Raw genomic sequence first — 12,892 nt, 5'->3', positions numbered from 1 at the left:
ACGCATTTTTTCAACGCACATTAGCTCGCGCACACAAATACACTTATTGGTCACTGAAAATGACGAGATTTTGAAATGTTGAGGAGAATTACTGCAATAAGATTGAAATGCATAAAATTTCCAGGAATCCAATGGAGGACAGAGGGATCATGGTACTAAAATATTTCCTTAACTTCACTTCTCTAGAAACGGTTGGGGCTCTAAAAACCTCAGCTCTTTTAAAAATATAAAATTATTCATTTTTATCAACCGTAATAAAACGATTTTCTTCGTCGGATTTACTGGTTAAAACTAAAAGATTCTGAGAAACACTTTCTTATCTGACCCATACTGATTTTCAATTCAGAAATAGGTCTAAATGCCGTCCGTTTAAGGATCTAAATTAATGAGACTATTCTTCTGATCCAAAAGCTTATAATTTCATCATCAAACAGACTGCGTTACAAATATTTCAGGTAAATTTATCCCAGCAACTTGGCATCCAACTACGCCCACCAAAACACGCAAATCGAATCATCACCTCTGATCACAAATCAGCGATTATCACAACACACAGTGCCGTCTCCGGAGCTCTGCACGCAGTGCCCACAGCCCAAAGTGCCTCACCCCGACCCTTCCCCAGCGATTCCTGGCCCAAACGTCACCTGAGAAGGGGTATGCGTGAGTACGTGCCTCAACCGGCAGTCTGCTCGGACTCTGTGACGAGCCCGGTCACAGTCCAAACGTGGATCACTTGCAGCACCCCAACCGCCCCCGTCCCGACCACCGCGTGTCTTTGGTCCATCGTGATCACCCCCAGCTATCCTTAAACCTGGCAGCCTCTGCGGCAGGCAGTCTAGCGTCTTCAGTGAGCGGTCACATCGTCCCTGTCTGCTCACTCGAACTTCTTGCTGTCCAACTGGTCACGGATTCGCCAGGCGCCGATCGAGTACCGGAACCAGATGAAGAACAGGTCTAGGCCCATCTCTATCCAGCTGATTATCGGCGTCAGCTTCGAGCCTACAAATAACAAAGGATGTCACGATGTCGACCTCGCCTTGTGTCGAGAAACTGTCCTTGACATAGACCACAACTGCGAATATGATCGTTTGCTACGCAAAAAAAAAAACATTAGTCACCTAAAATCGTTTTTATTAGCTTTTTGTTCTTCCATAGACCATATAAAGTTGAGCAATATTCGTTGAAAAAGATACAAGAAGCTGATTTGATGATGATTTTAGATGATTTGAAGATGAGGAAAAAAGACAAGAAGATACCAGATTTCGTTCAATGTTATACCTACCCGAACTTAGCATCTCGTATTTTAATCGAAAGTACCTCGGGCCTACCGGCCCTCGGTACTTTTCAATAAAATAAAAAACTCGGTGACACCATTAAATTTTCCCAGCCCCGGGCAGGAATGTATTTTCCCATACATGCAACATTGCACGTTTAAATCGAGAAAGCCAGGCATTAAAATGGCACGTGCATTATACTGCACTTTTGAAACATACGAGAAGTCAATGCTGATTGGTTTCCGAGACATGCAGGAAAATATGTTTTCCTGCACCTTTGGACGTTTTCCTGCACCCCTCGACGTTTTCCTGCACCTCTCAAATATATGACGTCATTATGAATGACGTCACATCATAAAGAGCATCATTTTGCTTCTGATAACTTCATTTTATCTATCGTCCATTTTATTTTATTGGCTTATGATATACTTACCTACATTGTGTTTGATGGAAGGATTTTATTATTTGTCATGGATAAAGTGAAACATCACCATATAAAACTTAAACTTTGACGCTATTTCGCAACAAACCATAGCCACGAAAGACTCAACAAGGTTGAAATTGGGGCGTTTTGGTTCCTCCATAACATTTGCAACGCTCCCTATAATGACGTAATGACATGATGTGGAGATGGAATTAAATTGATGAAATACTAGGACTTACTCCACAAGGAGATCGAATGGGTCGGAGCGCTTTCAATATGTATTATACATATCGTCGTCAGCGAATCAATAACGGGTCGAATCGAGTCGGGTATCGAAGAGGTTCGGGAGCTGCGCGGCAGAGCGATCACATACTATTCGAATTATGCATTAAAGAGAATAAAAAACACGTGAGAACAATCATGATACACTAGCTGCTAAAATGAATTAAAATGGGGTGCTAAAATGCATAAATGGCACGTATAAAAATACAATAAAGGGGGGGGGGGAAACAGGATACCTATGGTGATAAAGACTGAGTAGAAAAGACTATACAAAAATGAGTGCAAAAACTGTAAAAGGACGAGTACAAATATAAATACATACAAAGGCCGAACTACACCTTTTTGCCTTCAGTTTGAAAAAGCTGAAGCTCAATTTCAAAAAGGTACACTTCAATTTGAAACACGTGCCATTCGATTTGCATTGCATTTTTTTTCAAATTGAAATGCATCTTTTTCAAATTGAACTTTAACTTTTTCAAACTGAAGGCAAAATGGTGTAGACGTAAACACTACTGACAAAAACGGCGGATTATCGGCAGCCAGCGGTCATGCAGCAGGGCACCCGAGTTCCTGTTCACGTTTGCGTCATTCGGCGACACCAGGACGGCTTCACGCCGACCAACAGTCCGAATATAGGCCGATTCCAGGAGAAGTCGCATCTGGTGATGACTGGCTCGATTCAAGATCTTGATGGCATCGAAAGCAGGTGAGCAGTCTCTATGGGTACTGAAGGCCGATGTATTGGCTCTCGAGCGGACTGCTCCAGTCCAGCTCTCCCGGTGTTCTCGGAGTCTCGTGCCCAGCTCACGATCTGTCTCGCCGATATAGACCATTGGGTCACCGTCCACTTGGCAGGAGCACTCGATCCGATAGATGACGTTGCTCTGTTGTAGCTTAGGCAGATGGTGCTTAGCCTTGCTGCAGAGCAGCGAGCCGATGGTGACTGAAGGCTTGGAGACGAGCTGGATCCCGATCTTGCTGGCCTCCCGTTTGAGTTGGTAGAACAGGGGGCCGGCAAACGGAACAGAGACTCGGACAGGCGCCGGGTGTGAGTTCGCGCTAGGTGGCGCTGGTAGGGCCCTTGCCTTCAGTCTGAGATCGGTCCGAGTCTTCTGAATGGCCGAGTCGATGAATGATCGTGGGTAGCCATGATGATGAAACTTCTGGCGGATGAAGTCAAGCTCCTGCTGGCGGTCTCTCATGGACGAACAGTATCGGATCGCTCGAGTGCAGTCAGATCGAATGGCCGCTCTCAGGTAGCGGGTCTCGGTGTAGGAGCTGAAGGCAGGCACTTGGTTGGTGTTGCAGGACTTCCTGTAGACCTTGGTGCAGAACTTGTCGTCTCTTCTAGTGATGCAGATGTCAAGATACGGTAGCTGTCGGTTTACTTCCAAGTCAGTGGTGACATTGATGCTGGAGTCCTTGTTGTTCAGCTGGTTGACCCACGTGCTGAGGATGTCGTCACTGCCCTCGAACAAGACCAGGTAGTCGTCCGCGTATCGGCAGAAAGCATGGACCCTGCCACCACAGTTGGCCGCCAGGAGCTCCAGATCAGCCTCCCAGTGACCCATGTACAGGTCAGCGACCACCGGAGAGTAGCTTTTGCCCATGGCTAGGCCGGTAGTCTGCCTGAACCATCGCTCCTTGTCACCGTCTTGAATGACCGCATGGCAGTTCTGGATAGAGATGTTCAGCAGGTCAGCGACTGCGTCGGGCTTGAGACAAGTTACGTCGGAGAGGGCGTCTCTGTTGTCTCGCAGCTGAGTACGAATCAGTGAGATGGCTCATCTCACTGATTCGTACTCAGCTGCGAGACAACAGAGACGCCCTCTCCGACGTAACTTGTCTCAAGCCCGACGCAGTCGCTGACCTGCTGAACATCTCTATCCAGAACTGCCATGCGGTCATTCAAGACGGTGACAAGGAGCGATGGTTCAGGCAGACTACCGGCCTAGCCATGGGCAAAAGCTACTCTCCGGTGGTCGCTGACCTGTACATGGGTCACTGGGAGGCTGATCTGGAGCTCCTGGCGGCCAACTGTGGTGGCAGGGTCCATGCTTTCTGCCGATACGCGGACGACTACCTGGTCTTGTTCGAGGGCAGTGACGACATCCTCAGCACGTGGGTCAACCAGCTGAACAACAAGGACTCCAGCATCAATGTCACCACTGACTTGGAAGTAAACCGACAGCTACCGTATCTTGACATCTGCATCACTAGAAGAGACGACAAGTTCTGCACCAAGGTCTACAGGAAGTCCTGCAACACCAACCAAGTGCCTGCCTTCAGCTCCTACACCGAGACCCGCTACCTGAGAGCGGCCATTCGATCTGACTGCACTCGAGCGATCCGATACTGTTCGTCCATGAGAGACCGCCAGCAGGAGCTTGACTTCATCCGCCAGAAGTTTCATCATCATGGCTACCCACGATCATTCATCGACTCGGCCATTCAGAAGACTCGGACCGATCTCAGACTGAAGGCAAGGGCCCTACCAGCGCCACCTAGCGCGAACTCACACCCGGCGCCTGTCCGAGTCTCTGTTCCGTTTGCCGGCCCCCTGTTCTACCAACTCAAACGGGAGGCCAGCAAGATCGGGATCCAGCTCGTCTCCAAGCCTTCAGTCACCATCGGCTCGCTGCTCTGCAGCAAGGCTAAGCACCATCTGCCTAAGCTACAACAGAGCAACGTCATCTATCGGATCGAGTGCTCCTGCCAAGTGGACGGTGACCCAATGGTCTATATCGGCGAGACAGATCGTGAGCTGGGCACGAGACTCCGAGAACACCGGGAGAGCTGGACTGGAGCAGTCCGCTCGAGAGCCAATACATCGGCCTTCAGTACCCATAGAGACTGCTCACCTGCTTTCGATGCCATCAAGATCTTGAATCGAGCCAGTCATCACCAGATGCGACTTCTCCTGGAATCGGCCTATATTCGGACTGTTGGTCGGCGTGAAGCCGTCCTGGTGTCGCCGAATGACGCAAACGTGAACAGGAACTCGGGTGCCCTGCTGCATGACCGCTGGCTGCCGATAATCCGCCGTTTTTGTCAGTAGTGTTTACGTCTAGTTCGGCCTTTGTATGTATTTATATTTGTACTCGTCCTTTTACAGTTTTTGCACTCATTTTTGTATAGTCTTTTCTACTCAGTCTTTATCACCATAGGTATCCTGTTTCCCCCCCCCCCTTTATTGTATTTTTATACGTGCCATTTATGCATTTTAGCACCCCATTTTAATTCATTTTAGCAGCTAGTGTATCATGATTGTTCTCACGTGTTTTTTATTCTCTTTAATGCATAATTCGAATAGTATGTGATCGCTCTGCCGCGCAGCTCCCGAACCTCTTCGATACCCGACTCGATTCGACCCGTTATTGATTCGCTGACGACGATATGTATAATACATATTGAAAGCGCTCCGACCCATTCGATCTCCTTGTGGAGTAAGTCCTAGTATTTCATCAATTTAGCTCCCTATAATGGTACGCATGTATGGGAAATAGCTTCCTGCCCAAGGCTATAGAACTCCAGGTAAGGACACCAGCCGTTTGACCTTGAACGCCGCCGGCCGGCCGATGACGTCATTGGAGGCAAGCCGGCTCGGCGGACACACAAGGCGAATGCATAACGGAGGGGCGTTGGAACGTTGCGGGAGCCGGGGAGATATTTTAATGTGGTTGTATACCACCATTGTTATGTTTATTGATCTACAGACTGCATTCTTTTAAACCTCGATGCACTCTAGGCCTGGATGGTTCGTACATTCGTGGAACGATCACCCCGTCCGAAGTCCGTGGTCGAAGCTGTCATAGTATTAAAGACACTAAGACGGGTGCAATAACGGCGATCCGATCCCGTCTCTGGCGAATCTAGAGGGGTCGTAAGGACCCAGGCCGAATCTGACCGTCTATTTTTAGGGAAACGGGGTGGGTGAATTGACAACCGATGGCTTAAGAGATAATGAGAAGAGATCCCGTCGTCGATTGCTGTTTGACAGACAACACATGTTGTACTGGACGTATGACCATCAGAGGTAATGCCTGAACGTAGGCAAGCATAATTGTTCTGTCATACTGTTTAGGAATATAAAATGGTAATGGAGATTATTGAGGATATGATCTCTACATTACAGGAATTCGCTAATTACTACGGCCCATAGGGGCACCGCCGGAGCTGTTGTTTTGCCATCGGTCCCAGGCAACTCCAGGGAGCTGCAGTACCCGGCGGCCAAAGCGGCCCACCTCGTCGACTCGCAGGTCCTGTGGGATTCCGTGATGCTTTAGTGCTTCACCCACAGAAGCACGGGCATAGCAGTAGGATGTGGGGCTAGGTGTCTGTCCACCTCTTCATTGAAAGAACAACGTATACAGCGCCTGGTCCCGCCGAAGCTCGGTATCGACCGTGACTTATTCACAACTGGCGGATCCAGGAAGCGGTCTTGGACACTGCGGGGGCTTACCCTAAAAAGGTTTCTCGGAATTAATTAAAAAAAAAACTCTGATTTCGATTCCTTGCGCACTGCTGTGCAGTGTGATAAACCAACATTTCCTCAGAAAAGTTGTGAAGTTTTCTTTGATTCTCGAAAAGCGATTTCGGGCGCTGCCAATGTGGGGGAAGACATTTTCCCCAAATGCCTTCCCCTGGATCCGCCAGTGGGTTGCCCCACTCCGAGCTTGACTAAAACCATTTTCAAACCCCACCAGAAACCGATGGTAAGGTGAATTTAAATCCAATAACTCATCTCTGTCTGCCCGCCTAAATATGTATACAACACATGGTACGGCACCCGGCCCTGTCTGAGCTATGAGCCGATCGCGATATTTTCGGCTTTCCCCAACCCAAGCTCGATTAGGAACGTTCTCCTTCCCCACCCGATTGCTGATGTCAATTCAAATTCAATACCTCATCTCTGTCGGCCCGACCATAACCCATTCATTGCACACCGTTCAGCGCCCCGCCCCGCCAGAAGTATCCTAGCGCGCTGAGCAGTTGCCTCCAGCCGCGTCATCGCGAGGCCCCGCGCGGCCCATAAATTAATACATTGCGCGAATAGCCGTGTCGCCCCCCTGTTCCTGCCCTGAGCTGGGAAAATTTGATGGTGTCACCTCGTCTTTTAATTGAAAGTACCTCGGGCCTACCGGCCCTCGGTACTTTCAATTAAAAAACTCGGTGACACCATTAAATTTTCCCAGCCCCGGGCAGGAATGTATTTTCACGCATTACGCGGTTGTTTCGTAAAACATGACAAATTAACGACATTTAGCAAAATTTCGAAGCGACATCTTGACTTATAACAATTCAGCAAGATTACACGTTCATTCAACGACACTAAGCAACGCTGCAACGCTTATTTAGTCCCACATTATGTTGGCGAAAATCAACCCATCAAAGATCAAGTAAGCAAGGCGTGTATCAAGCAGAACAACGCAGGCCCGCCAGCATGAGTTCAGCCCCCAGCATCTAGACTGCAGCCCTCACCTTCGATCTCGGTCCAGTGCACAGCGACCTCCTTGATGGGCATCTTCAGTCGCTGGGCGATATACAGCAGCTCTGCGTCGAACGCCCTGTAAACAGGCACGTCAGTGAAAAGGGCGGACTTTGACGAGAGAAAAAAACACGCACACATGACGCAACCAGTATTATCATCCATTTATCACGTTGAGTTAGGACATAGACCTCTGTATACAGTATACACAGAGGTCTATGGTTAGGAGGAATACCGGGAATAGTGCATGGTCTTAGTTTAGACCGCACTGATTCAAATACCGAGATCTCCTGCAGTTCGACAATACTCACCATCGCTCGACGTGCAGGTTGGCGAAGCAGAGCAGCATGGCGGGCCGGGTGAGCAGCTTGAAGCCGCACTGGGTGTCGCGGATATCGCGGACGGTGAACAGACGCACCACCAGGTGGAAGCCCTTCATCAGAATGGTGCGGAACAGCGAGCGCTGCGCGATGCTCTCCTTCTCGAGGTGGGCGCGCGAGCCGCACACCACGGCCGCAGAGTCGGCGGCAGTGGCCAGCGGCTTCAGCTCGGCCTCCAGCTGGTCCAGGTCGGAGAACCGAGTGGCGCCGTCGGCGTCCGCAAACAGCAGCCACTCGCCGCGGGAGCTCAGCATGCCCTGCGGCGGGCGACCACGCAGTCGGTGCGAAGATCACAGAAGGACCATAAAGCGTACAGACAACATGCGAACAAAGTGATTAGGTACCGCTATCGTCGCTATCTAACGACGAAATATAGACGTCGATCTACGCACCCCTAGCAAAAATTCCGTATCTAGACTTATAGACTATCCGAGGAAATCTAGGAAAAAATGAGAAGTTTTATACCAATCAGTCAATGTATTTACAGATCACCGTGCACGTGGCACATCGATCTATTCAGAGGTCACCTCGATCTCACCATGCGTATGGCGCCGCCCTTGCCGCGGTTGCGTTCCAGTGTCAGCACGCGCACCCGGTCGGCGCTGTGTTTCTCGGTGTACTGGAGCGCCAGCTCGGAGGTGGCGTCCGAGCTGCCGTCGTCCACCACAATCACCTCGTAGGTGAAGCCGGGCACGGCGGCGCGCCGCGCCTCCAGGTGCTCCAGTGCCTCTTTCATCATACTGGGCACTGCAACAGGCGTGACAGAGAAAGGAAATTAGTAGGGGTAAGATCATCACTGAAAATAGATACAAATTTGTATTTAAATTTGACAATGTGTTGAAAATAAATAGTAATTACCCATGGTGGCTCAAGCGTCACAGAATAAGTGTGGATATTAACCCGCGCCCGGCTGGGGGTCCTGGATTTCCACGCCCTGCTGGGGGGGGGGGGGTGTTTGAACACCCCCCCCCCCTTGTAACTCGGCTCCTGGGCCACGTAGCGATACGCGGAAGGCGGCGTTCGAAAGAGCGTCAAAAATAATGACGAAATCACTTCGGTCAATTTTTTGGTCAGGTCAAAGGTCAGGTCACCAGAGGTCATTGAAGGCAAAATTTCGCCGATTTCCAGGTCGAATGTCGAAAATTTCCAAGAAGCCAACGCATAACTCGGGAACCAATAGAGCTACAGCGCCGCGTAAAAGCGCATTCGATAGCCCTATTAACGCCCTTTCTGAGTAATTCCCTCAGATTTGACCTAACGTCAACGGTTTTGCCTGCAGGGGGCAAAAACTGCAAAAATAGCCGATTTCTTCGGAAACAGTTTTTCTGCAATAACTTTTGACCCAAGCCCTGTACGAGCTTACTTTTACCGGCATCGTGTTCCTCTCGTCAAGACGCATCGAATGAACTATAACTTGACCTTGAAAGGTCAACTTGAAAATTTGACCTCAGGTCAAGGTCATGACCTGACCGGAAAGGGTCATGTTGCATATCAGTCGATCCGTATCGTCGAGCTGAACACATCTAAGGCGTTTTCATCGCTCTAGCATGCCTCCATCAAAAGTTATTTGCGAAAAACTGTTAGATACCATTCGTGACCTAAGATGACCTCAGGGCATAAACAAGGGTCACGGACACCATTTTCATGTTCAGTGTGTCTAAAACACTTGTAATTCGGTGTTTGGGAGTGTTTATAATGTCTTTCGTCCAAAAGAGGCGCATTTCAATTTTCGCCCATTGACTTATAATGGGGAGGTCGCAAAATTGACCTGACCTTAGGTCATCGATATCAAAATTCTGAGATATACATTTTGTACATGCTATTACTCTTAGTAATCGCTGAAAGTTTCAAAGCGATCGGTAACTCGGTGTAGCTATGACAGACATTGAAACTTTTTAAGAGGTGAGGTCACTTCAAGTGACCTGGTGACCTGACCTTGAATGATCTTGATCTGAAATTTTTACAACATGTGTAGAATTGATGTATGATAAGGTGTACCAAAAACGGCGGCGCTCCGCGCCGCCGTTTTTGAGATATTCGCGAAAAACCACAAGGGGGGGGGGGGTGTTCAAACACCCCCCCCCCCCGCAGGGCGCGGATTAAATGTGGTGTTGAAGCAACAAGGGATTGAAGCTGAAAAAAAATGCTGACATGCCCTTACATCTCTGCTCTTCATTGTATGCTGGCACTATCACTGAGAGCTTCACAGAATCTTGTGCCTTGAACTTCCCAAAGGGAAACTCGCCAGTCTGTTTCTTGTTCTTGCTGGTGAAAAATGTCTTCTCCTGATCATAGCGAATGATCTCTGGGTATGGGGTTGTACTAAGGTATATTGCTACACATATCTGAAAAGAATTATTTCCAGTCAATCACTTCTGAACAAAATAACCATCAGTTGATCATAAAATGTCACAGGAGCATTGGGAATGGTAGCAAGAATATTAGCTAGGTAAAAAAGATGAGATTGTGGGGAACATGTAATATTTTGGCCAAAAGATCATTTCATAGATTGATTGAAAATCACAGCATGAAAAATATAAAACAATTGTGACATCTTGTCATTCATACTGTCTTACCATCATGAATAGCAGGAACACCACAAACACCATATACAGGCCAAAGACTGACAAACCCAGCATTTTCTTGATGTTGTTGCAGAAGTCCTATTTCTGAAAAAAAAATACATCACAATCAGTTAGCTAAATAGGCCAATGACATTTGGTAAACTTACCTAAATTGCTTAGGTACCTTAAACTTATTTGTAATTTTCTCAAGAGGATTATGCTGATTGCCAGACAATGGGAATGCTTAGACATAGGTATCTTATGTCTCTATCAAACAGCTGTACTCTCTGACTCTGTTTGTCCTCTCCACCCTGCTGTTGGTTTAATCATTCAGACATTTACATCTTCATAATGTTGAGAAGAAGATTGCTGCCCAGACAGCCTGATAAAAAGTATTGGGTGACCACTTAAAATGAACTATTGTATGTAGGTGGTACCTCATTTTAAGAAGAAGTAGCTTCTTCAAGAAGAACAAGAAGTAGCTTATTTAAAGCACATGAATCATCCAAACATTATGATTATGTTATCATCCAAAGTTGACATGCATACATAATATTAATAACGGAGCTAAGTGTCTCATTGCTGTTTCAAATCTAGATAGCTCTTAAATATTCAAAACCAATGCAACCATTTCAAATAATGCATAACCTGCACAGGAAACACAGTCTTAATCTACATGTACTCTACCCTCCTTTTTCCTCCAATTTCCTACAACCAAATTATGTGAGCCATTCAAGGCTGAAACAGACTTTCCAAAATCAGGAAATCACATGCTAGAGCCTATTCAAATACATTACATTATACTTACATCAATCTTACAGAAATGTGCAGGCAATTGCAAGCATGGTTACATGCAACACTACCTGTAAGATTGATGCAAGTGCAACTTAAAGGAAATAGTTCACTTTCACGAAATTTTTTTTTTTGCAATGGATTTATGATTTTTTATGTTCAAAATGATCAGCAAAGAAAATAAAACCTATTTATAACAAAAGATTATTTTCTATATTTTGATATAAGAAGAACTTTTCAGTTTCTGTAAGGCACAGGCGATCCAGTATGAAAAGAGCATGGGTTCCGAAAATTCTTCAGAAACTAGAGAAATTATCGCGGCCACCGGCATTTGGGCGATCTGCTGCTGCTGAATGTCCTTATTGATCAGTACGAGAATTTCTCTTGAGTTCTCGTAGATAATTTCACTAATTTCTGAAGAATTTTCGGGACCCATGCTCTTTTCATACTGGATGCGAATATATGCAAGGCACACATCCTCAACGCAATACACCTTTTTCGGGACGAGAAATAGAATATCTTTGCCTAGGGTGATCGTTGGGCTGTAAAAGCTCCTGATTTATGCTCGTCTCAGCCCAAGCTACGGAACTGCTATTCCAGTTCAAAACCCATGTTAAAAAGTGAACTATTTCCTTTAATGTATTTGAATGGGCTCTAGCATGTGATTTCCTGACTGCAGAAACAGTTTGTTTCAGCCTTTTCATGAAGGGCACTTTAGATCGATAAGCATCTCAGCATTATGAAAATTGCACAATACATGCAAAATATCAGTGCAGTATGTACGCTGCACACATGCACCTAACATACAAAACAGTAAAATATATTTATGATTAATGTTTCCCTGTCCATTAAAAATTGTCAATGACCACAAAAACAATGGTCAAAACATGCTTTAATTGTTATTGAAATAGGGACTTCCTGAAAAATGAAATATGAGGTTTCATTTCATGGTTGTAGCAAAATGAAAATTAAGTGATAAGATTGAGAACAGAGTTTCAGCTTACTGCTGATAAAAACATGGCTCCTCGATGATAAAAAGGCACTGTATCCTATGTGGCAAGTTATTTATCAATCATTACCTACCAGCCTAGTCAGTGTAGTCATGAAATCAATGGAACAATGGACAACACCCAAAAATTGTTTGATTACTTTTTAGAGCTCATCCGGCGGCACACGTATGTACACAAATCAAAGAAATGCTGTTCGACGAATATTGCTGTATGGCCACTCAACTTGCACTCAACCAATCAGAGAGAAGAGAAATTATGTTGGAAAATTTCGTCGCTATGAACATTTAAGCCCTCACTCCTTTTCATATATTTGTAAAAAAAAAATTTACAGTTCCAATTTTTTATTGATGCAATTAAAAACAATATATTTTTTTCTTAGAATAGGATAAAATGCAGCCTTCAAAATGATCTGTTAGCCACATTGACCTCTATAGTAACCTAGACGGCCAACTCCCGCGCCGCAATCGTTCCCGTATGGGGCGCAGTGGCGCCACCTGCAAGTGGTCAGAAGTTCCCGGCCCCTGTAGACGGTCTATGGTAAGTGGGTAACTTTTGAAGCGGATTTTTATGAAAAATACAGCCTACGGATGGCTGAAAAGGATTGTTATGTAACTGAACATGCTTTCTTAAGGTGTGATGTGCTCGATTGCTAACAGGATGGCTCGAGCCGTGCAATAA

At 46.4% G+C, this 12,892-nt stretch overlaps 1 protein-coding gene across 4 annotated transcripts; it reads right to left on the bottom strand.

The window, feature by feature from the left end:
• Positions 1 to 486: 486 nt before the first annotated feature.
• Positions 487 to 12,429, bottom strand: LOC122388026 (dolichyl-phosphate beta-glucosyltransferase-like). 4 transcript variants are annotated; one of them, XM_043378768.1, is made up of 7 exons: positions 12,288 to 12,429; positions 10,425 to 10,517; positions 10,010 to 10,193; positions 8,387 to 8,595; positions 7,780 to 8,105; positions 7,462 to 7,547; positions 487 to 999 (listed from the first exon to the last, which is right to left on the bottom strand). In XM_043378768.1, exons 2-7 carry the CDS (start codon positions 10,485 to 10,487, stop codon positions 875 to 877), a joined length of 993 nt encoding a protein of 330 aa, XP_043234703.1. In that variant the 5' UTR covers positions 10,488 to 10,517; positions 12,288 to 12,429; the 3' UTR covers positions 487 to 874. The 4 variants fall into 4 exon arrangements, with proteins under 4 accessions (XP_043234703.1, XP_043234700.1, XP_043234704.1 ...); XM_043378765.1 differs by having other exon boundaries at positions 12,354 to 12,426; XM_043378769.1 differs by having other exon boundaries at positions 12,284 to 12,365.
• Positions 12,430 to 12,892: the final 463 nt, after the last annotated feature.

The sequence above is a fragment of the Amphibalanus amphitrite genome, unplaced genomic scaffold, assembly GCF_019059575.1.
Source record: "Amphibalanus amphitrite isolate SeventyFive unplaced genomic scaffold, NRLGWU_Aamphi_draft 000306F_arrow, whole genome shotgun sequence".
NCBI lineage: Eukaryota > Metazoa > Arthropoda > Thecostraca > Balanomorpha > Balanidae > Amphibalanus > Amphibalanus amphitrite.
The sequence above is the reverse complement of the archived record's forward strand: the minus strand, read 5'-3'. Positions and strand labels throughout refer to the sequence as shown.